The 24,263-nt window shown below is 38.9% G+C and overlaps 1 protein-coding gene across 5 annotated transcripts in view; it reads right to left on the bottom strand.

Moving 5' to 3' along the window:
* dscamb (Down syndrome cell adhesion molecule b) overlaps positions 1 to 24,263 on the bottom strand; it is a 152,192-nt gene that overhangs the window by 114,243 nt on the left and 13,686 nt on the right. For all 5 annotated transcript variants that reach the window (XM_017420072.3, XM_017420073.3, XM_017420074.3 and 2 more), the window contains exons 2-3: positions 15,369 to 15,686; positions 13,897 to 14,043 (exon numbers count right to left, since the gene is read on the bottom strand). In XM_017420072.3, coding sequence (XP_017275561.1) covers positions 13,897 to 14,043; positions 15,369 to 15,686 — 465 coding nt within the window. The remainder of the gene's footprint in view (positions 1 to 13,896; positions 14,044 to 15,368; positions 15,687 to 24,263) is intronic.

Here is a 24,263-nt window from a genome sequence, read left to right as displayed (position 1 = left end):
GCTACGCTAAACCCAGCTAGAGAGGACTTACCAGTTCCGGTCCCGCCACTAGCCAATCACGTGAGTGAGACGATAACAGACTTTGAGCTTACTTCCAATCTCCTGGCAATAAAATCCTTAAAACTTTGTTGTGTCGTTGTGAGTTTGAGTTCGGCCAAGCCTCGCCTTGTCAGAATAATCTGGCCAAAAACAAACATGAACTCAGACGAACAACGCTGGCGCAGCAACGTTGACGGAGCTATTTCCGGGTTAGAGGCTAACATGCAGGAAATGATGCAGTTAATCCGCGACTTGTCGAGCAGTAGAATTAACGCCGTTTCACAAGCCCCTCCGGCTACTACTCGCTCATTTGTTTCTCCTCTGCATGAACCAAAGCTTAAACAGAAATGGTAAAGAGAATGAAAAGTATTTTTATGACTTGAGGAACATTGAAGTCTGTCAATGATTTGGTTGTTGGTGCAAATGCAGAAGAAAACTAGAGAAATCTCACCTGCAATATACTAAACATGGAAGGAAAGGAAAGGAAAGACTAGTCACTTTGGCTGGGAGAAACAGACAACAATTACACTTGCCCTAGGAGGCCGAGGGAACCTGACCACGTTGCTATGGAAACTCAAGTACAGCAGAAAGTAACACAAAAATCAATTCAGATTGAGCTTATCTCTCCTCCCGTTCTCTTTCCCTTCTCATATCACAAGAGCTACAAAGCACTTCCACTCTAAATCACATTTTAACTTGAGCTGGACTGTTGCAGCACCAACCTGAACCAAAAGATATATATATTCTATTTTTATTTAACGCATCGTAAATGACGTGTGCACCCGGGAAAGAAAAGAAAAAAAGGAAAGGAGTCATGAATGTTCAATGACGGAACACAAATCTGTCTTAGATGCACCATCCATTCTTGCTCTTCCTTCACTCTCTCACTCAGAGGGGCGGCAGCAGCTGTACGCAGGTGATAAGCGTGTGCAGTGATGGGTGCTCGCCTCTGATTGGCCGGCTCACCTCCTACGCTGATGTGAAGATTGCAGGCTGCGTCTGTCAAAAGGCCACTCCATTCATGGGTGTCACCTCGTGACGTCACTGCCGCAAACACCGGTTTTGAGTGGAAAGACTGTGATTTACATCCTTTCTCTGCTGATGTCTCGGAGAAACACACCCTTTTAGGTTCATCAGCCCACTGTGAGCTTCTTATCGCCCGCCACCGAAAGGCAGTGGGGGACGGCCCTCTGGTTGCCTCTTGTCTGTGTGTGTTTGCGTGTATTGTTGGGTCTGTTAGCAAACTAGTTCATCAAACACTGGACAAGTTTTAATGTGATTTGCAGAAAGTTATCACTGGATCAACATCTACACCTGATTAACTGTTGGAGTGAGCACAACTCAAGATGGACGCCACAGCCAGTTGGCCTTTTAAAAGCACAAAAATGACTGTAACTCTGTCAATTTTACAGATATTACACAAAACTTTGGTGTGGTAGTAGCTTAGATGGATCCCCAACACATTTTTTGAGCACTAACAGATCGCACAAGACCTTTGTTTAAAATTTTGCTATTAACCATTTCGAGTCAAGTCTGTTTGTCTGTTAACAAAACATCTCGTGAAGTACTGGACAGATTTTGATGCAACTTTCAGATAAAAATCAATAGATGAACATCTGCGACTGATTGTCTTTTGGAGCCAACCCAATTCAAGATGGCTGCCACAGCCAACTTACCTTAGAAAACAATAAAAATAGCTACTGTATAATTTAGTTTTACAGATGTTGTAATATTACTGAAACAGGACCTAAATTTGTAGTAGCTGGAAGACATTAACACATACTCTGACCCTGCCAGTTCATGACGTTATTTATAAGGTTTTGACCAAAACAGATACAGCTACGAATTTTTTTTACATAAGCTGACCTTAGTTTAAGCAATATGCATTCCTTTAAAGAATGTTAGGTCGTTAAGGTTTGTATTATAAAATAATAATACAAAATAGAAATACAAACATTTTTTTTTAAAACAATGACACAAAAAGACAAATATCTCTCCTCATGCAGCAAACAGCACAGCAGAAATGGACTCCCTGATGCCCATCCACCCCAGTTGTTTTCACCACAGCCACTTAGCAGCAGTCTGCAGGGAGTTTTGGTGTTTGGATCTAAGTTGCGTGAAGGGAAGGTGAGGTCAAAGGCAGACTGCAGGCACAGTCGATGTGTGCGAGTGCCCGCGTGCGTGCCTTATTCCAGAGAATACAGGCAAGCAGAAAGAGAGCCTGCCTTGAAGAAAAATAATGATGCTTTGTGCTTCATACATCAAAAGAAATATGGTGAGTCACCTTGCAGTGAAGTGAGCTGGTCAATTGGTAGCGAGGGATTCAATTTGGACAATTTGTTGAAAACAAAAGTGAAGTCAAGTTTAATAATTTAGGGATTAATGGTTTATCATGAAGAGCTCACGTGTACTTTTTTTATCTAACAGAAAATTTGTTAATTATATCTGAGTGTAGCAAGCAAAAAGAACAGCTTAATTCAAGTGGTTTTGATAGAGGTGAACAAATAACAAGCACACAGTGTAAATAATAACAATAGTGAGGATAATATCAGACGATAGCTGAACAGTTCAAGAGTTTAACAGGTGTAGCTTTCTTGTGCTTAAAGTACCATTTTATAAAGAAACAAAATTTAAAGGTATAGTTCAAACTGTTTCTCTAGAGTCAGCATCTTACCTGCAGTGGATAGCGCTCCATATGACCTCAGTTTGGAAAAAGTTGTAGAGGTTCTGGTTGGAGAGTAAAGATAAGGCTGAGCGCGGCCAAGAACAAAGTAGATTTCTGCATTTTTAAAGCAACTCCAATGTCAAAGATTTTCTACTGGTTTGTGTGAATGCTATTTTACAAAAAGAAAAGCAAGGCCGTGTGACAAATCACTATCACTTGAGCTGCTACAAGTTTTTGTTTGTTTGTTTTTACATTGCCTTTTCTTACATCAGATATTTACTCTGACCAGCTGGCAAAGTGAAACAAGTTTTTTAATGAACAGCAGACCAAACGGGTCTTCAGTGTAAAGACTTTTATGTAAATAACCATCTGATGGCAAAGTGTAAAGGTTTATAAAATAGTGTTTGCATAAACAGCTATGTTTTTTTTTTGTGTGTGAATCTGATTAGCTCTTAGCTTAACTCTTCAGTGAGAGCTTTTTGTTTCTGATTCTCCAAAGTGAAACTGTTCAAAGAGCTATCTACTGCATGTAAGATACTGACTTTAAAGAACCACAATTCTAAAACAGAAGAAGAAAACCCAAAACCTTGAATTATTCCTTTATTATTACATTTTGCTCACTCATTTTTTGCTTTTATCACTGAAGTCAGAACTACTTCATTGTGTTTGTTTGTTGTTGTTTTTTTACATTACGTCTGCTGAAATTCTCAACAGATCAGTTAAGATTAAATACAATGAAACTAACATCCTTTAAAGGACTGCAAATCTACATCTTGCATGCCAAAGAAAATTTTAGCTTAATATCTATAAAAAAAAAAATAAATAAAAACAAATTACTGAGTTTGTGCCATTATGGTGTTGGCCTATGTCGATAAGTTTTGGTGGCCATCTTAAATTGGGTTGATTCCAAAAATTTATCAGTTGTAGATGTACCTCCAATAATTAGCTTCCATCTAGAGGTTCATTAGATATTTTTCTAAGCAGCAAACAAACAAACACACACAGACACAGGAGCAATTATGTTCTGAACGTTTTGTGTTTGGAGTCCATGTGTGTTCCTATATATATTATTTTGAAATCATGGCACTTTGGGGTGGACTGGGTGTACACAGTTGTTTGCAATTTACAATTTGTGCCACTAGATGTCCCTATAATTCAATGGCTTAGGAATCATTTTTGGGGTCACTGAAAAAATAAATATGGCATTGTTTAAGGTTTGATTAATTCACAGCCTCCTGAATTCCATGACGTCAATTGTCTCTCGTTAGCGTCCACGTCCTTTAAACTCAATCCTTGGTAGCTGAGACACGATTACACTGCCACAGGAAACGTTAATACTGTTTCTATAGACTGCTTAATATACTTTAGTACACGTAAACTGGACATCCAGTTAAGGTGTTCTAAGATAAAATGTGCTGTTTTAAAGTAAAGGCACTTAATTATATCTCTTCCTCTGATTGGTGTCCAGCAGGTGTGCTAAAACCATGATCATGTCTAATCAGTGTTACAGATGCTTAGCATGGGGCCGAGGGCTCCGAGGCTCTGTGTGAAAGTTTAAAGAGGCTCAGTGTGATTTACTGTATTTTTGCAGCTTTACCACCCTGGGAGCAGAATAAGAGCACATATTAATCCTTGATTGGATGGAAGACGAGGGTGAAAAAAAACAGAGTAGAAAAAAATCCCTATTAGGGTCAGCGGGGTGATTTTGGTTATTAAGTGCCTTTTTTACACTAATCAGTCACTTTTAAGATGGGATCAGACGTTGTGGCATTAGGCGAGTGAGCCCACCAGTTTCCATTTAGCCCAGTGCTTCAGCTGGGAGCATATGGACATAAACCCCACCACCTGTCACAAAAATCCACATGCAGGAGAGTTTATAAACAGAAATGATTGCATGTTTCGACTGTAATTAGCTCACGCCATGCTTAATACTAATCTGTGTTTTGGCCTGACGCCAGGCTTAGTTCTGGCTCGGCTCCAGTCCATTTATCTACAGCCATCCTTAGTTCAGATCTTTTGAAGTGGAGTTCTGTGGAAAGGTTGCGAACTATTAATATCTTACCTGTTGAAGATAGCTCTTTGAAGGAGCTTAGGTGGGAGAAATAGAGTTTAGCTCTGGATGAGCTGACGACCTAACGGCTAGTCCAGATAAAGGGACCAAGAGCAAAGTGGATCGCTGATGTTATAAAACACCTGCGATCTCAAAAATGTTTTTGTAGTTCATGTGAAGACATTTTATAATAATACCTTTACACCGCTCTCAGTCAAGTCAAGTTAAATGTATTTATATAGCACTTTTCAGCAACAAGGTAATTCAAAGTGCTTTACAAGATGTCAGGGTCTCATCACAGCAGAAATATTGTGTTATTCGTGCCCCCCAGGCTGCATTAGACATTAGCTAGCTGCAGCTGCGGCTATCTGTGAAATCTTTGAGATCAGAGTTGTTTTAAGACGGCAGAGATTCACTTTGGTCTTGGGCTCACTCGAACCAGGCTTTTGCTCATAAGTGTGGTCAAAATTAAATGCTATCCCTCCTAACTGAGGATCTTCAAAGAGCTATCTACAACAGTTAAGATACTAATTGTTCATAACAGAACCACACTCCAAAACATCTGAAGTTTTCTAACGTTCTGGCAAGATATATACCTTTAAACTGAGCTTTAACCAAAATATAAGATCTCATTTTTAACTTTTCTTTGAGCAACAAGATGTTTGCCACAGCTAAGCAAGCAAAAATGTCTATAACTTAGCCAGTTTTACAGATATTTAGCTCAAATTTGGAGTGGTAGTAGCCGAGAGTCATTCCCGAGACATACCCTGAACCCTCTCCATTGCATTAGACGTTTGCTTAAAACTTTGGCATTAACTGTCTGTCTGTTAGCAAAATATCTCATGAACCACTGGATGGATATGAATGAATTTCTAAAAAAAAGTAATCACTGGATGTACATTTACAACTCATTATCTTGTCAACCTAATTCAAGATGGCCACCACAGTTATTCAAAAATAACCTCCACAAAAATGGCTATGACCCTGTCAGATTTAAAGGTAGTGGTCTATTTTTAGTGTGGTAGTACGTGAGAGTCGTCTCCAATTTGTTCTTTGAGCATTAATACATTTTTGCAAGATCTCACAATATCGCATGAGATCGTGCTTAACATCATTTACGAGGTTTGACCAAAATGACTAACTTCCTAATCATAAAACTTAGTTTAAAACCTGTAAAAATGTGGCGGGGGATATGCATTCCTTCAAGGAATGCTAGGTCTTTAATTCTTAAAGGATCTACAAAAATCATGTAAGTTCACAACGTTACTATGAACCAGATTACTGCAGCGTCCTGACAGCGCGCTCCTCTGAATCAGCGCTTGTCTGAGCTGCTGTGTTTAGTCCAAGTCAAAAATAAAAAAGCCATCCTCTGTAGCCAAATTGCCTATTAAAGATGAGAGCATGTTCAGTCTCCCATTGCGCCCAGCCATCACCACCCTAATCATTGCCTGCCTAAACAGTCTAATGGCTGCCATATTGCAACTGTTTATTAGTAAACACTGATGGAAGGATGCCCGACTCAACAGTTGTTGATTTCGTCTGTCCGTATGGAGCATCAGCTGGGAATCACAGCCACCACGCCAGAATGTTGTCTGCTGTTCAGCCTCCCGTCACTAAACAGATTGTCTTATTGTTCTATCTGCAAAGCAAACGATGTAACGCGAGACATAAACCTTAAATGGAACATGGAACAAGCTTTTTTTTTATGTCTTGTATTTCCACTTGTGAGCTAGAACAAGAAAAAGAATGTGAAACCAAAGGAAGAAGAGCAATTTGCATTGTGTTTCCATAAAATTTACAAGTCAAAGGCTCTGCTGCTGAGCCAGAAGGATGCTTCAAAGATCACCTTAGCTTTAAGATACTTTTGGGAAGCCCAGTCCGAGATCGATTTCCCCCCATCTCAGTCTCAGTAACCCTGCAATCGATCCTTATCAAATATGTATCACGTCCTCAAACCCTCCAAGATGGAGACTTCAAACAGCAACAGCTCAAAGAGAAAGTCAGAGGAGAGGGAGCTGTCTTTCTTTCTTTCTTTCTTTCTTTCTTTCTTTCTTTCTTTCTTTCTTTCTTTCTTTCTTTCTTTCTTTCTTTCTTTCTTCCTTCCTTCCTTCCTTCCTTCCTTCCTTCCTTCCTTCCTTCCAAATGTAAAACCTCTTTTAATGAGCAAACATGTGAACCCAAAGACCTCAAAATGTAATCCATACCGTCAAGAAAACCCAACTTACTCAAATAAAAGTTTTAAAAATGTAATCTAGCTATAATATTCAAGCGTTTCAAAACAACACTGAATGATTGTGATCCAGCTGTGAGGTTCAGAAAATACCAAAGGTTTAATGTTCAACAAAAAGAAACACAATACATGTATAAAAACAACAACAACAAAAAAATAACTCCAGTTATTTCAGCTCTAATGTCACTTCTTGTTCTCCTAACTCTCCTTCACACAGCACCTGTACGTTCCAAACACACAAAATGTATCTTTCAGCTCACGTTCTTATAATTCTCTGTGGCAGCCGTGTGATTAATGCACACAACTATTGATTTTTTTTTGTTTGCTCCTTTTCCTTCTTTCTCTTATAAGACTGCTAGCCCAAAAACACCTCTCACTTTGCCTTCTCATAATTTATAAAACCGCTTGCAGTATTAGGCGGGAATAAGCACACGAAAACAGCAAACGTCGAGCATCCCGTCTTTCAGGCAGCTGTGTGAGAGTGGACAGGGAAAAGGGGGTGCAGTGAAAGACAAGGGTCAGCATTTCACTAACTGCTGATCTGTGTGGGAGGAGGAGGAGGAGGGGGCACGGGCAAAAATCATGGGCTGGATTGTTTTCATAAGGTTTCACTGCAGGATGGGTGCAGTATTGTGCACAAAAAAACATACATGTGCTCTCTAACGATCACTTGGAAACATACAGTATATGGATACTAAATACACATGTTCACATCCAGATCTGCCTCCCAACAGCTACGTGGTGACATGCAGGGATCAGGCGCTCCTGCTTGAGCCATGACCCACTTTCTCGCCTCCAAACAACAAGATCGACAAATCTATGAGAGATTGAGAGCGCGTGGCGTAAGAATCCACAAGGAAAATGGGAAAGAAGAGGAAAATGGAGGACAAGTTCACTGCTGTGTGTTGTTTCCCAAGGAATAACCCTTATCAACACCCCTTTCTACATTTCAAATCTTCTCCCTCTTTGGTTACCTTAACTGTCCTCTCACTTCCTTTCCTCCAATCTGCCCTCTCTCGCTCTCTACATTTCATTGCCCCCCCCCCACACACACACACACACACACACCTCTCACGAGCTCATTCCCACCACCGTGCCCTCCTTTCAAGGTTGGCCTGACTTTGGGCGTGTTGAATTTACAGCCGTATCTCTGCCTGCCTCTCAGTGCCCTCACTGTCAATCTCAGTAAAAAATGGAGGCGGTGGCACATCACTGGCATGATAAATTCCTTCCCCGAGCAGTGACGCTGTAAGACAAACACCTACAGTAGCTCCTCTGAAGACAATCTTTTAACGCTTCGGGGACTGGGCCCACGGCTGGTTTACATTGGGATTCTTTTAGAAAGCAAACTGCTTTAATTAGCCTCTATAAGCGTTCATACACGAGAGAGGAGAGAGCAGAATGTGAGAGAGAACCGAAGCATTTTCTCCACTTGGGTAGGGGACATGAGTCCGACGGGAAAATTGGAACTAGATTTTTATCCCCCCTCCCCAAGTATTGGATTGACTTATTTGCATGAAGCAAATAAAACCTTTTTTTTTTCTATGCAGTCAGAAATTGATGGCAGCATTTTGCCAAGGAGGTTATGCAATGAGATGGGAGGAAAATAGAAAAACACAAGCAGTGAAGGCCAGCAGAGTGGGCTGAAGAGGACTGAGAAGAATAAGAAAGAAAGAAAGAAAGAAAGAAAGAAAGAAAGAAAGAAAGAAAGAAAGAAAGAAAGAAAGAAAGAAAGAAAGAAAGAAAGAAAGAAAGAGTAAGTGTGATCTACACTACTCGCAATACTTTCTTTTTTTCCTGTTTAAAATACTTCTTTATCCACACGACTCCAACAAATATGCTGTAATACAGATGCCACACCACTAGGTGGTGATGACGTGCACATCACCAACAAATCAAATACAGAGAAAGAACATCCTTTGCTCAGCAAAAAAGAAAAAAAAAAAAAATCCCCAAACTTGTTATTTTTGTTTGTTTGTTAGTTTTATTCTTACTATTTTCAATTTCCTCTCAGTTGTCAACCATTTCAGCACACAATCATTGTTTGACAGCAACAGGATCAGGACAAAGTGGGACATGAACATGACGTACCACTCCTTCCTTTAAATGAACATACGGGTCTACTCGTGGTAAACATTTCGGGAACAATATCTTTGAGCCGTATGGCAGTGAAATCTTGATTGACAAAGCTTACAGCTTTATAAAAATAAAAAAATAATGGGACCTAAGCTAACAATGTAAGAACGTTTCAGAAATTGTGCAATACAGAGTGCCCTGGTTTTAAACAAACATTAAGATCATTAAAAAAACATGTAATTTAATTCATTGTTTTTTTTTCCTTGGCCAAACAATGATTTAAAGAACAACAAGCCTATGAGCCAATTTACATGTATGTACTAGTTATTCTTTTTTTGTTTCTTGTTTGCTTCTTTTTCATTTTAATTTGTAAGCATTAGCACGGTGTTATAATTATGTTGATTATGTTCTTTCTGTATCTATAAGGTTTGTACCAAAAAGATCAGTGTAAGCTCTGTTGAAGAAAATGAGCCATGAGATGAGAAGGTACAGCACATATCAAGAGGACTCAAGCGTCAAAGACGTTACTGCAATAGGCTGCACATTTTATGCACAAATTGCACAACGTATCCAAGTAGCACAAGGTTTCTGCACCAAGTCTCTCCAGATCTGAGCACCGGCTCTGCTTAAAAAAGGCTCTTGTCTGCAACCAAGGCCATCAAGCTTATTACGCCGCTTCGTATCATGAATGATGAGAGACAAAAGGACAGTGGATGGAAAACACACAAAAAAAACCCTACCTCAGCTCTATCCCCTTTCAAAAGCATGCCCACTTGACATGCAAACACACAAGAGCATACAAACAAAAGCAGCTACGAACGTGTGCGCACAGACACACAGCCGTGCACGTGCATTCGACTGAAGATCCGACATATAAAAATACTGGCAGGAACACAGTAGGAAATGACTCAACTCCTCCTCTCACCGCTGTACTTTCTTTCTTTTTTTTTTTTTTGTGGCCCCTTTCATCTCTCTATTAGCTCTGTCAATTGTTTATTAAAAGCAGCGAGGAGGCGATCGGAGCCGGGCATTTGAAAGCTCACGCTGAGAGATGCGTTTTAAAATTCATGATGGGTTAATGGTATGTTAGTGGCAACATTAGGACCCGGTGAGCCTGCATTGGGCTCATTTCCATTGAAACAGGCCGCTTCAAATGACTACTAAGCAGTCCTCGTTCCGAAAGGTAATTCATATTGTAATTAACTTTTCAATCACAGTTGATTAATTAAGACAGGCCCTAGTCTGTAATTATGCATCTATTTTTGCTTCTAATGCAAATAACTGGATAGTCAAAGATTTCAGCAGCTTTGGTCTTTCCACAGTTTGAGTTAGTGAGTTACTGATCTTTAAGAAAAAACACATTTTAAAAAATCCCATCATAACCATAATGACCAAATGTTAGGTTGTTTTGACATAGATTGCCTCATTTTCTTTTCTTTTTTTAACCTGTCGTGGTTGTTTGGGTCTCTGTCTTCAGATTTGTTTCTTCGCTCTCATTCTGAAGAACAATGCAGGGCGAGAAAAGTGCACTTGATGTCACGTTTTCCACCAAAACCTGAGATTAATAATTCAGTGCATCAGCGGGATAGCTTTATTTTGTGTCCACTGAGACTCAATCTTCTTTTATGAAAAGAAAAAGAAAAAAAAAGGGGGCGGCAAAAAAAAAAGTCTGAAAACTAGGATGGGTCAAAATGCATCCAGTTGCCATTGTCAAGCTCTGTTTGGTATCCTTATGGTGGCTCTCTCCTCTTTGCTCATGCACAAACATGAGCACACACACCCACACTCCTTGAGTAAACATACCCTCTCCATAACAGTGTGAGGCGAATCTGCTCATGCATCAGAATCTACCATCAAATATTTATCACCGAGCAGCAGTGATTTTGACCGTGTGCTCATGCTTTTGACAGCACTCGCCCGCTGCAATGCTTATTGGAGTAAACACAGACAATCCAATATCGTTGTCCTTTTTATCGCTTGCGAAATAACTCGGAGGAGCAGAAGATACTGTAGGAACCATTAAAACAAAAGATGAAAGCAAAACGCAACATGTTTGGTTTTAATTGTAGAAAAAGAATGCTGTTTGCAACCACATATGAAGGAAGGTTTTATAACGCATGGGCGTAACGATACACACAAATAACAGATCAATACGTACCTTTGTTTTGGGGTCACAGTTGGATTCAGGTTGGTCCAACAGAAAAAGGTAATAAATATCAATTGCTAGGGTTTGGAGGGTGGGATGTGTTTCTCTTTATTTTAGGCCCTGTTTACATGACACTGTTTTTCAGTGAAACCGGTTTCTGCACACAACATCAGTGTTCCGATTCTCAGACACGGAAACATTTTGAATCCAGGCCTCAGAGTGAAAATTTTTGGAGACGCTCAGCATAGTTGTGACATTGCAAATGTGCACTATGGACGGCTGCAATCAACATCTTTTCTGCACTTTTGTGAGTAGCTCAAAAACAACAACAACGGCGGGTAGCAGAGTGCTGTTTGCGCTGCTCACCATTTTCAATGTGCAGCAGTAACCCAACCTCGTTGTCCAAACAAACATCTGTGTATTCACAGTTATGGACGTAACTGCTTTCATGCTGGAGACTGAAGCGTCCGCACACACGCCTGTGTCATTGAAATATAAAAATAACAGCGCCAGCTAGTGACCTGGCATGGAAACTACAGCAGATTCAACAGGCGCAGCATTACCACGTAAACGTGTAACTTTTCCGCAAACAACATTTCCAGGAGATCGTTCACAAGTAAACAGGGCCTCAAACACACAATAACCATCCCAGAAGCAGAGACAGAAAAACAAACCACTTTTTTAGTCATGAAGTTCAGAGGCTTTCTCAACTGGTTATTTTACAAGAAATAAATAAATAGATAAATTATGTTATATTGTTCTGTCTTATTGATTCCATTTGAACTGCAAACAGACTCCCACAGGTTATATGACAAAGTCTGATAAACTCCAAAATTGACAATATTATTTTATTGTTGTTGTTGTCAGGAAATAGTACAAAAAACTAGTGTTTATTTCAAATAATATTGCCTAGACTTGATGCAAAATAAAAAGCAAAAAATTAATTGCATGTGTGCTGTTCATATGTGGATGAGTGATGTATTTAACTGTGTTTACTAAACACTGAAAGATTTGTGAAAAAGCATGAATTATGGCTCATTTGACTTTCCATATGTCCACCTTTCAGTCTCCACATCTCCACTGCTGCTGTTAGAGATGGAATTTATGTTTTTTTAAGGGATCTGGATCTTGCAGATTTGTTACTTTTAAAGAACCGTTCAAAACACTGGCTCTTTTAATTGATTAGTCACATGGTACTGCCAGTAATGTAGTACAACATACATCATTACATACACATGTGCGTCATTGTCTCAGTGGAACAGCAAAGGAGGGAGTGTGAGTTTGTCTGCCAGTGATTGATTCATTTTTGATTCTCCTTTCAGTCCCAAAATAACCCTTTTTGTTCTTGTCATTTCAACTTTAATGTTAAAACAATATAACAAACATTTAGATTTTTTTTCTCAACATTATGATTTCATACTTAAAACTCTTCCTTCTTCATTTTTTTTCCCTCGCAGTGATTAATACTCTGGTTTATGCTGAAGATAGTATCTTCCCTGCTTGTCTTATGTTAGGGCTATTAGTAAAACGCGATTTTAAAAAAGCGAAAATATGGACCCCTATCTAGATGAGAGTGGTGATTGCTTGTGACAAATGTATTCCCTGTCTGACTGCTTTCGCCAGACCCTGTTCGGTACAAATACATCATTAGAAATATGCTGTATTTCTAAAGTAATATCAGCTTTATGCTGTGTGTTAAAACCTTTGATTGATAGCTAGAGTTTTTTTCCGTCACAGTTGAGATAAACATGTAAACCTTGTCTACATGATTCATTTCATTTGCAGAACATAATCACATCTGCACGCTGCATATTTGCTCAATCTCCGTGTCATCAGGTGACGTCGTCAACCTGCTGCTTGCGGCGAGCAACTCGAGTAACCTGGAGTAAATAAAGTCTGTGGCATGGATCAGGAGACACATCTTCATGCTTGAGCAGACACATTTAAAATGCCACCAAAACACTGTCCCAGATTCTGCCCTCAGTCAAATGACATCAAGCGCTCACTTACAGGTCCCCGAACGCCCCCCGTACAAAGCAGAATCAGCCAGCGGGCAGTACATGGAGCAATCAAAGAGATAAGCATCCCATTTAACTTGAGCAAAAGAAAAAAAAAATCAGCCCGCTGAACATTCTGCTGTCTTGTGTTATCATGCTGTGCCGCTGGATTCAAACAAGGAAGGTAACTGGGTCAATGCTATGTAATGCTATGTAAACTGTGCCACTTTACCCCTTGCTGGACTCAAAATGGAGCTGGCTGAGGAGGAGCGCAGAAAGGAGAGCGAAACCCAGTGATTTAATCTGACAGGTATCAACATCCTCTGGCTAGTGAGGAGACAGAGCTGCACTGGCTGCAGAGCCCCAGTAATGGCATATAACAACAGTAAACAGGTAAGAGGATGACTCACACTGTACATACTGCCCAAACTGTAGAGAACAGGGAAAAAAAATCAAGGATAGAGGCTAGGAAAAAAAAAGAAAACCAAGAAAGGTAACTGTCACAAATGCAGGCTCGCCTTTTGCTGTGCAACCTAAGTAGATTGTACAAATTTAAGAATGATGTTTATGTCATTTTAACCCGGTCTTTTACGTTCATATTTTTACTCATTAGGCTCCAGTTTTTATCTGGCTGTGACCACAGTGGACTGAAGTGTCAAACGTTCTGTACTAATGAAACAGAACTCGTCGTACCTGAGCTGAGTGAAACGGTGTCCTTCTCCCATGATACAACGGTGACGTAGGCCTCCACAGAAGCTGGAATAATGCACTTGAAGACGGCTACACTGCCTCGCATAGCCTTCTGGTCAGCCACTCTGACTGTGTAGGGTTCCCGTGAAACTATTCAACAAAAAAATTTACAAAATTAAAATTTCAGTGTCATTCATAGACGGTTAAATCACAGCATTGTTTAACACAGTAAAATACAGCCACAGCAAAGAAGATTTGACAAGAAAACATGTTTATAATTTGGCATGTTGGAGTTACTCTTAAACTGAATTTGACTGGATTAAATTGAATTATATTTGGGGTAAATTTGGGTAAACTGAATTTCCTATCTTAGGCATGTTTGTCACCGGATTGTTGGTGGTAATGTCTCCTATTATTAAAACAAACAATAAAGCTGGTTTTGTCAATGGTACAAAGACAGACCAAGACTCATCAAGACAAAGTAGTGGTCTGGTGTACATGTTTTCCATATTAGCTCATTAGCCTTGGTTTCTGTTGATGTACTCAATGTAGTTTGATGTTGGAAGCCTCAAGTTTTTATTTAAACTTGTTTTCCAGACCAGTTTCTGGCAGAAAGGTTTTAGGTTGTCACAAGAGGAGCCACTGAAGAACCAAGGCTGATGGTGGCTGATTGGATATCAGTTGATCTGCAGCTAAATATCCAAAGCTTGGCTTGATGAAACCTGAAACTCCACTAAAGAAAAATGAGTATCAAGATGAAGGTTTTGTCCACATAAGAATAATTTTTGTGACTACACACAAGTTTTTATCGTTTTAACCTTTCATCCTCATAAAAAAGGGTGTTCAGGGGAACCCCCAAACAGTCCAGATTTCAAAATAACAAATATCAAAATATATATAAGTTTTCTGCAGCAGCAGAACATCAATTTACTCTCAAATTACATTGTGAGAATTCACTACTACTAATGGTGCTAAAACATCAGTCAGGACATTTACTGTACTGCATGGCTGCCATGACCTCTAAAGAGGTGGTTCCCAAAGTTGGGGTCGGGACCCCATTATGTACCAGAAAACACCAAGTTGAGGGTCCCTATATGATCTCCAGATAGCAAACAAAATAAAAGTAGTACTACTAGCACATCTTTACTATATTTGTTATAAAAAAATAAAAGCAATAGACAAATGAAAAACATAATATAATGTGAGTTTATGCTATTTGTGTTGCACTTTGAGTCGCCTTGTTGCGGAAAAGTGCTATATAGATAAATTTCACTTTACTTCACTTCACTTATAATGCTTTTCTTCATATAGTGTAGTTCAACCAAGGATATTTGGGGTTGCAAGTCTTTGCCATTATTTTGGGGTCAGAAGCTAAAAGGTTTGTGAAGACCTGCTCTAGTGAGGCTTATGCTTTCTTTGTTTTGTTTTTTTACTCCTATTGCCACCATTGTTACGAATCCTCCTCTTGCACTCACCGGCTTTGATGTGGACATCCTGACTCCTTATCTTGCCAGAAGGGTTCTCGGCAGTGCAGTAGTATGTGTTGTCATGGATCAGCTTGCTGAAGCTGGATGGCAGGAAGTTGAAGATTTGGAGGGTTCCATTCGGGTGGACGTGGCGGATGCCCGGGACATCGTAGATCTCCTCGCCGGTAGCCAGATACCAGCGTAGCGAGGCAGGCGGCACACCACCAGCAGGACAGGGAACAGAAGTCCCTGTGGTGCTGGCAAATACTACCTCTTGCAGAGATGCATTGACAAAGTATAGGCTGGAATGCAGATCTTCACCGAAAACTGGAAAAGAGAAAGCACAAGATTTTTTTTTGTCATTAATACCACATATTTTACCATTTCATTTTGTTGCAGTATTTTTTTTGCATATGTTTATTTTTTTTCTGTTTTCAACCCCAAATGATGATGCAGACATCAAAACACATTTAGCAGAATAAGTTTTTTTCCTCCTTTTATAATAAATCAGTTTGGATGTTATCATATTTGGTAAAAATGAGAAAACTCATTCACTGTGAACGTCTCTATTTATGGGTCGTCATCACTCATTTTGGATTCATCATTGTATTTCTATTCCTGGGATCTGGGGAACATTAAATTAACATAAACTACTATGAATTATGGATTAATGCCTTGATCATTTTCAAGCTTCAATTTAAGCCTGCGTTACCGTAAAGTGAATGGCATTAAATGCATCTTGTGTGGTAGCATTCTCCAGAGGCAAGAAGGGTAATAAAAGTCAATGTTGGGCCAATTAACTCAATAGAAATCTACAGCTGTTTGGTTTCAGAGTGAAAATGCCCGGCCAGCAGATATGAAAGACAGAGTTTGTCTGTGTTTCTGGCAAAAAGCACAGTATTTGTGTGCATCACGCTTGCCATCTCAGCCTGGTGACGAGGCTCTGCACTAAACGGCTCACAGTGGCACCGGCAGCTGGCTTGGCTCTCTGGGGAGAAAGCATTTTAGCACTTCATAAATTCCTAACAAGGTTTCAAATTGCAGACGTTTTCATCCCTTTCTCTGCTCGAGCAGCTCTAAACTAGCAATGAGACACTCCAGTGACCTGCTCATGTACACACGCGCGTCCACAAAACACTCATTTGTTGTTACAGATTAGGAGTGCTCGTTCAAAATTAACAACATGTGGTTGATCAAATTAGCTGAATTTGTTAGGGGTTTTTTTTTTTTGATAACAGGGATTGACATATTGGAGCTCTGGACATCTGCACAACTTCTAAATCTAAAACAGCTGTACTCTGAGTGTCACCAAAAATTAACACCCACAAGTCTTCATGTAATGTGGACTAACCTATAGAGTCCCAAAGTTACATTTGGGACCCTGGACAGGTTGCAAGTCCATCACAGGGACACATAGAGACAAACAGGACAAACAACCATTCACATGCTCACACCAAGTACCATTAGAGTTACCGGTTAATCTAACGGACATGTTTTTGGTCAGTGGGAGAAAAATGTATTGCCCAGAGAAAACCCACATGTGCACGGGGAGAACATGCAAACTCTGCCCAGAAAGGCCCCAGGTGGTACGCAACCCTGCTACCTTCTTGCTGTGAGGCAACAGCTCTAACCAGCTCTCCACCATGCCACCCTGGGATTTGCATATGACAACTAAAAAGCAGAAGATGCAACTAATAATTAGCACAAATTAGTACAAAATGTTAATTATGTTGAACCTGGAAATATTTAATTTAAAATAATTACAAAAAGGCATACTGTAAATTATTATTTCAGGTTAGGTACTGTCAAATATGAAAAAGGTTTAGAAAGTCAATAACAAACATTTCATTCAATATTTAAAAAAAAAGAAATGTGTCAAAAGCATGTGGTGAAGTTCATTTGTACTCAGAAGTCAAAAAAAACAACTTTAACATTCCCCAAAGTCGGTATTTTAACATGGAAAGCCGTAGGTTCCTGGCCAACTTCGACCTAAAAAGTCCAACATGGCTGCCTCTCACATAGCAAGTGTTGTTAGTTGCAAAATTAAACTACTTATTTACATCTGTGTGTCTTTTATAAAGTTAGACTCTCACATTGTACTGTACAACCTCTTTTAATGCACATGTTGCACAACAATTACCAAATCCAACTGGTTTTCCAACAAGCAAATGAAACACAGTAAAGTTGTCTGTGGTGTCACTTTTCAGGATTGAGTTCCAACTTTCTGGGTAGGAAAGGAACGTAGCATCTCCTATAGGGCTAACATGAGCTATCCTTTAATCTATTAAAGGACATGGTTTGCTTGTATGCTTATTTTGGCATATCTATTACAAAAAACGAACATATTTCATAAGGATGAATTGCAATAAATCTAATTTTGTTTTAACAGTACACCATCAAAAGTGAATGTTTCAACACAGCACGATTGATCTTATGCATTTATGTTTGACATCTGTCTGTAAGGAACTCATACTTTAAGCAAGTTGTTGCTTATAAATAAATAAATAACACAAAGAAGGAAAATGATCATGCACAGCCTGCATCATAGCTTGTGGGTGCCAAGTATCTCTTTTGAGGAAAAAGAAAACAAAAACAAGAAGCCCTGATAAAACTCATATGTTAGATACAATTTTGTTGTTGGAATATAATTAACTTGTTTAACATCTGAGCTTTGATTCAGCTTGTAGGAGATCCTGCAGGTAACAAGACAGTTTAATGACTGAATATATGTTTATCCTTACTGTCACCGAATTGAGTGTCGAAATCTACAGTTTGTGCTGAATGTACACTGATTGAAACGCCCCACTTCTTACTTCCATACAGTTTTAGAACTATACAAGAAAAAATAAAAAGTAAGGTTTTTTTGCAAGTCTTGGAAAATGTAATTTCCAGCTAGTATACGGTATGTTGTATATGTATACGGTCTTGTGGCAAAACCTAAACCAATCTAATGTATTCTTATATACAACTTGTAAACATTGTAAGATAATATGATCTAGTACGTGACCAAAACCCATCATGTCCCACTAAATATCAAGCAAAATTAGCAAGTTGCAGTATCAAAAATGGAAATGTAGTGGTTTATTAAGAATAGAGCTGTTGTATTGGATTGAATTAAATTTCACATTGATTCCTAATAAAGTGGTCAATCACTCTTTCAGCATCTCAGTGATTTGAGACAGTATTTTAAAATAAGCCATTTTATCAAAAGATTCCCAAATATTATGTTAATTATTACTATTTAAGTCTAATATCAGTCAGTCATGTACAAGACAGAGGGCATAGACTTCACTAAGTGCATTTTATATGAAAGGTCGGTTTGATTTCATTAAAGTTTAACTGAACAAGAGCCGAATAATTTCAGATGTGTACAATCCTGTCTCCAGTATCTCCCGTCCAAAAACCTTTAGCCAATGTGGATCTTTTAAAAGGCAGCAGGATAGTATTATGGGTTCTCGATGGGTCTGTGGCACTGGCCAAGATGAAAATAATACATCAAAGTCATATTAAATTCAGATTCATTCTCTTTTTTTCCAGCTGGCTCAGGGAGTATCAATCTTCTCAGCGCTCTGTTGATAACACAGAGGGGAGGTGGGAGGAGTTGGGGTCAAAACCACACCTGTTGATGGATGGTATTCAAGGTTAGAGCGAAGGAGAGCGCACTTTGAAACGCTCACAGTTTTGAGACAAGTTCAAGTAATGGCTCGCACATTTTGAGGTGGGGTTCTGTGGAAAGGTTATGAACAAAAAATATCTTACCTGTTGTAGATAGCTCTATGAAGGAGAAAAAAAGTTTCATTTTGATCAGATTTATAAACTGACAGCTAGTTCGAACAAAGCTAAAACCAAAGTGGATTGCTCTTGTCTTAAAACAACTCTAATCTTTAAATTTGGAAACACTATTTTATATTTTTACGCTATCATCATATTTGCATCACATTTCAGCATATTTTGATGCAATTACCATGTTCATACTTGCAAATAACTAAATATTTCCATTTAGATATCTATTTAATGTGAAGCTGACAAAGTAAAGGTTTATAAAAAAGTGTTTCCATGAACCACTAAAACAATTTGGGAGACTTGGTGTTTTAGGACGGCAGAAATTCACTTTGGTCTTGGCCCCACATTGACTAACTGTTTGTCAAATTGGTGAGAATTAAACTCGTTTTCTCCAAACTGAGGTTGTTCACAGGTAAAATATGTTTTCCACTGAACCCAACTTCAAACATCTAAACTATCCCTTTAGTTGATTTACATAAATTAGAATCTTTCTTTACATATAACATTATATTGTTACTAATTTTAAAGATGCTGAGTTTATGAGATTTGTGCAGTTCTGATATGTCTTTGCTTAAGTTGGACTTTGTTGACATCAGATGGTTATTTATGGGGATTAGGGGTAACGTAAGTGAAGGCAAACACAGTTTACTAAATAATCAATAATATTTTATTGCTTTAGTGGAAAAGTAGAAATCTTTGGTACTTGGTTAATGGATGCTTTTATTGTTAGTCTGTCAAGTAGAAAACCTGAGACAGGCAAAAGTAAAAAATATGTTGTTGTTAAGAAAAAAAACTCCAGTGCAAAGAATGACGTAAGTGGGTTAGAATTAATGCCACGGCAGTTTCAATATTCATCTATTTCGCATATGAAAAGAACCCGAGAGCGACTCAATTTAGACTAGCTGACTGATAGCAAGATTGATTTAATTTTAAAAAAAGAGAAGAAATTGACTCTGGTGGAAGGAAGCATTTAAGTTCACTACTCAATTTCCTAATTGACTAAGCCCAGGAGCCAGACCACAAACGGTCCAATGACGGAGGTACATTGCTCCCTTCGACCTCACAAAAAGCACCGTGTCATGCCCCAACAAATGACCTCAGGGCCCAACCACTTACTACATTGCCTGAGAGAAAATCAGTAATTGGCATAATTTTTCATGAGCTCAACTGTAAAGGTGAAATAAATGACATTGTTCAATAATGCATTATATACATCTATAATTGACTGGGATTTTTTTGTCCACTAGGATATTCTCAAGGAACGGAGAAGAATTAAAACAATCTTTTTCATCTAAATGTTGACCATCAGAGGAGCTGTAATGTATCTTTTAAATGACCCATTTGACATGTTTTTTGGGGGTTTTTTTATAGCTCCTTGGTGTGCTTGCAGTTCACTGTGAAGAATCAGTTCATCACGACACAGAATTTTAATTTTTCAGACTGATGAAAATTTCTAGTTGGAAAAAAAAATGCAATAAAACTTTCAAAGTTGCATCAAATGATTTTGATAGAACTGAGGAGAATATTAAGGTACTTTAGGCATGGAAATGATTCAAAATAACTACCACACACACGTTTATTGGTTATGAAATATGAAACAAACACAACAAAACCTAAGTGTACATAAAGGGATTTTATTTTTTACTTTAAAGCAAATTAAGAATAAGAGTTACACAACTGAGATTGTAAATTAGGAATATAAATTTTAAAAAGTGTGTTCAGTAAAGTAATAAGGTTGACGGTTTTTGTAATCATGAACTAATGTTTGTTTTTTTTGGTGCATAGTGGGTCTTTTAACACTTTCAGCTACTGTAACTACAAATACTGAGGATCTTAAACGCCTTTTGTTGTTGACTTTTAAAAAATACAAAGTAAAAAACCTTTTCAAAATCGGTTTCTTTTTTAAATGAGGCCACGTCGACAGTGTTCCTTTCAGGCGAACAAAGCAGGACATTTAACAACATACATGCACAAAAATTTCATGCAAAAGTTTTCACTCTCCGTCAGGAGTGGGGTAATTTCATTGCAAGAACTTTGTTTTCCATATTGAACTTTATTTACTTGCTCTCATTTTATTTTGTTTTGAAAAGTCTGTAGGAAGTTAAGCAGACACAAATCAGTACCAGCATGTTTTTGTGAAGTCTGTTAAAAAAGGGATGAGTCCAAATCCTCCTTTTCTCTGTGTTTGTTTCTTACAGGTTTCTGGTTGATGATGTGGTTCTGGTTTGCATCAGCAGCACCTGCAATGTTCCTGGATAGCTTATGTGACTCATTACACTATGGTGGTCCTATAGCCAGAAATTACGCGGCAAGAAATTCTGATGCTTTATCTGAGCCACTGAACTCCATTTGAGGCAACAAGTAATCAGCGATGTTGTGAACAAACTGAATGACATCAACGAGATCCCAACCTAAATCATGAAGTTAAATCTGAATTATTTTTTAGGTAAAACTGCGTCTTCAGCACCGAATCAAAACACACTAAAGTCACTCGGAGTTTGTGTGATGCTGAACTCTTTTATGTGCCATGGCCACGTTTACATATTCAGCCCTTTCTGCTGCAGCCGGCTTTTGTCACGAACATGAAGAAAAGTGGGAACAGCAGCGAGCAAACAAAAAGAGGCAAAGGGAGAATCAGAGAGACAGTGGGACTGATTCAGCTTCACATATTTCAGATGGCTCATGTATTGCATCTGTACAGCGAGCAGATCCATTGTCTGAGTTGTCATCGCCACCTCGGCGGGGGGACTCGGCACTGCTGGGTAGCGGTAGCACTGGGTGCCTCGTGGTGACAATGTGACAGCAGGATCCTTGGGTAATTAAAGCAGCTCTCTGCTCCGTACCCTCAGGGCAAGTCTGCCTGGGATGTGGAGATCATACCTGGCTCACTCAAATTCAAGACTAACAGAGGCTGAGGCAATTTTCAACCTCAACAAATTCCTATTCCTACCGCGCGCTCATGGAGAACAGCGTCGGTGTGATATATGCAGCGCATGTTGGCAGCAGCTAAAAATACGGCTGACCTGCGATTGACCCAAAATTAAAATATGGAATATGAGTACACCGCTGTTGCAAGGAAAACCAAAATACAACTTAAAGGCCTAGCATTATTTTGAAGGAATGCCGTAATTTTAAACTAGGACCATCTTATGGCGAGATAAGCTCAGAGTATGTGTTGTAAATGAGTCTCAGCTAATACGGCATCAAATTTTAGCAAAATATCTGTAAATTTGACTGAGTTAAAGCCATTGCTGCGTTGGCTAATATCTGTTAGCGACGGCAGCCATCTTGAGTTGGATTAATTCTAAAAGATAATCAGTTGAAAATGTACAAAAATTACTTTCTGAAAGATTCATTAAAATTCATCATGTGGTTCTTGAGATATTTTACTAACAGACATATGAGCAGCCACTCAGACACAGTCAAAAACATTCATGTCCACCTTTGCCTTTCGGTGGCAGGTGGTAAAAAAAATAAAAAATTAAAAAAATCCCATTTTATTGTATGTAAAAGTTAATTAAATTGAAAGAAATATTAGACATTTGGATAGAGGCAAACAAAAATCATCCATGGAGTTCAGAGTGAGTAAGCATTCCCACTGATCTGATCTGCCCAGAGGCTATACACCATGCACGCGAGTTAAATGACGCTCTACCAATTTGCTCTCATGAATATTAAGCAGAGCTGTGACAGTAGAAAGGGCTGGGTGTACGCAAGCTGCTGATCCACACCGACAGATCTGTCCTCTGATGTCTTAAAGGGGTGGGCAACACTAAAACGAGGCACCCCCTCCTCCTCCTCCTCAGTCTACGTTCATGTCTCAGATGGTCCAGAGTGACTGCCTGGCTCATCAAGGGGAAGCCAGAGACCCTGGACGGCTTCTTAGTAAAGCTGAGCAATAAAGACATTGATGTCTAAATTATGCTCCTGCTGCTGCTGATGATGATGAGGATAAGTGCACAAGATTGGATCTGATGAGGGATTATATTGTAGCAAATTATAGCAGCTCCCTCTGCTGCTGATGATGATGAATAAAAACCTCCACGAGGAGAAATCTAATACTGCCATGTGATGTAACAAAACCGCTCAAAGATGGAGGGGAAACTCGTGTCTGTGACAAAATAAATAAAACCAATATTAAATTCCAGGTGCTGCAGCAACGGTTTACTACATATTTACAATAAGCTGGATGTCAGCATGTACGCAAAAAAAAACTGCTTCTGAACAGCCAATAATAGTAGGACAATATTATTCAATACGCTCAGTTTTATTAATTAAAATCATTTTCTAAATTTACCAAGAACTGATGAGGGAAGCCTGTCCTTTACCTTCTTAACAAGAATAAAAACTATTTATAGAAGGGTAATGTTGACAGGCACTGTCAAATATATTCACAAATCTATTTTATGAGCGATTTATTAATCTGAGGTAAACATTGTGAAAGTAATTTAGGGTTTGGTGAAAAAAAGGTTTTGAAGTTACTTCTTGTGTGGAGACAGTTGTAAAAACCATGACGCTAATATATTTATATATATTTACTGCAGCACAGGTAGGTAAATTAAATATAAATAAAGTGATAACACTTGATGTGCAAATTAATGTCACTTTTTGTTAAAAATCTGACAATTTTTTGCTTTGTTAGGTACTTTGACAAAACAGTTTAGCATAATGGCGGCAAAAACGAGTCCATTTTTAAGCTGCCTCTTCCCGAATAGAGCTGGCCCCGTCCCACGCAGATGTGAGCAAGTTTTGTGGAACCAAAAGAGGCCTGAACCCAGATGTGCTGATGTAAAGCATTACACATTAAATGTTTCTCCCTCATATCATTTTCAAAACATAACAGATTAACTCAGTCTAGCGATCCTCTTTGTGGTTAACTAAATTTTTTAACTAACTGCTAAATTGCTGTGCTTCGTCATTGATCTTCTCCTCCTTAGTGAATCTGTTTATTGTTTTTTAGGCTTTTAAATCCCATGAGTGGTTGCACAGACCGTACGTCATCCCTACATCACATCGCTGAGCCACAAAGCCAGCTGACATTTTCACATCAACGGTTACATCTCTGTCATTACCTCGCTTGGTGGCTCAGAGGTGTAACAGCAGCAAGTTGACTTCAAACAT

The sequence above is a fragment of the Kryptolebias marmoratus genome, linkage group LG2 (genome assembly GCF_001649575.2).
Source record: "Kryptolebias marmoratus isolate JLee-2015 linkage group LG2, ASM164957v2, whole genome shotgun sequence".
NCBI classification, from domain to species: domain Eukaryota; kingdom Metazoa; phylum Chordata; class Actinopteri; order Cyprinodontiformes; family Rivulidae; genus Kryptolebias; species Kryptolebias marmoratus.
The sequence above is the reverse complement of the archived record's forward strand: the minus strand, read 5'-3'. Positions and strand labels throughout refer to the sequence as shown.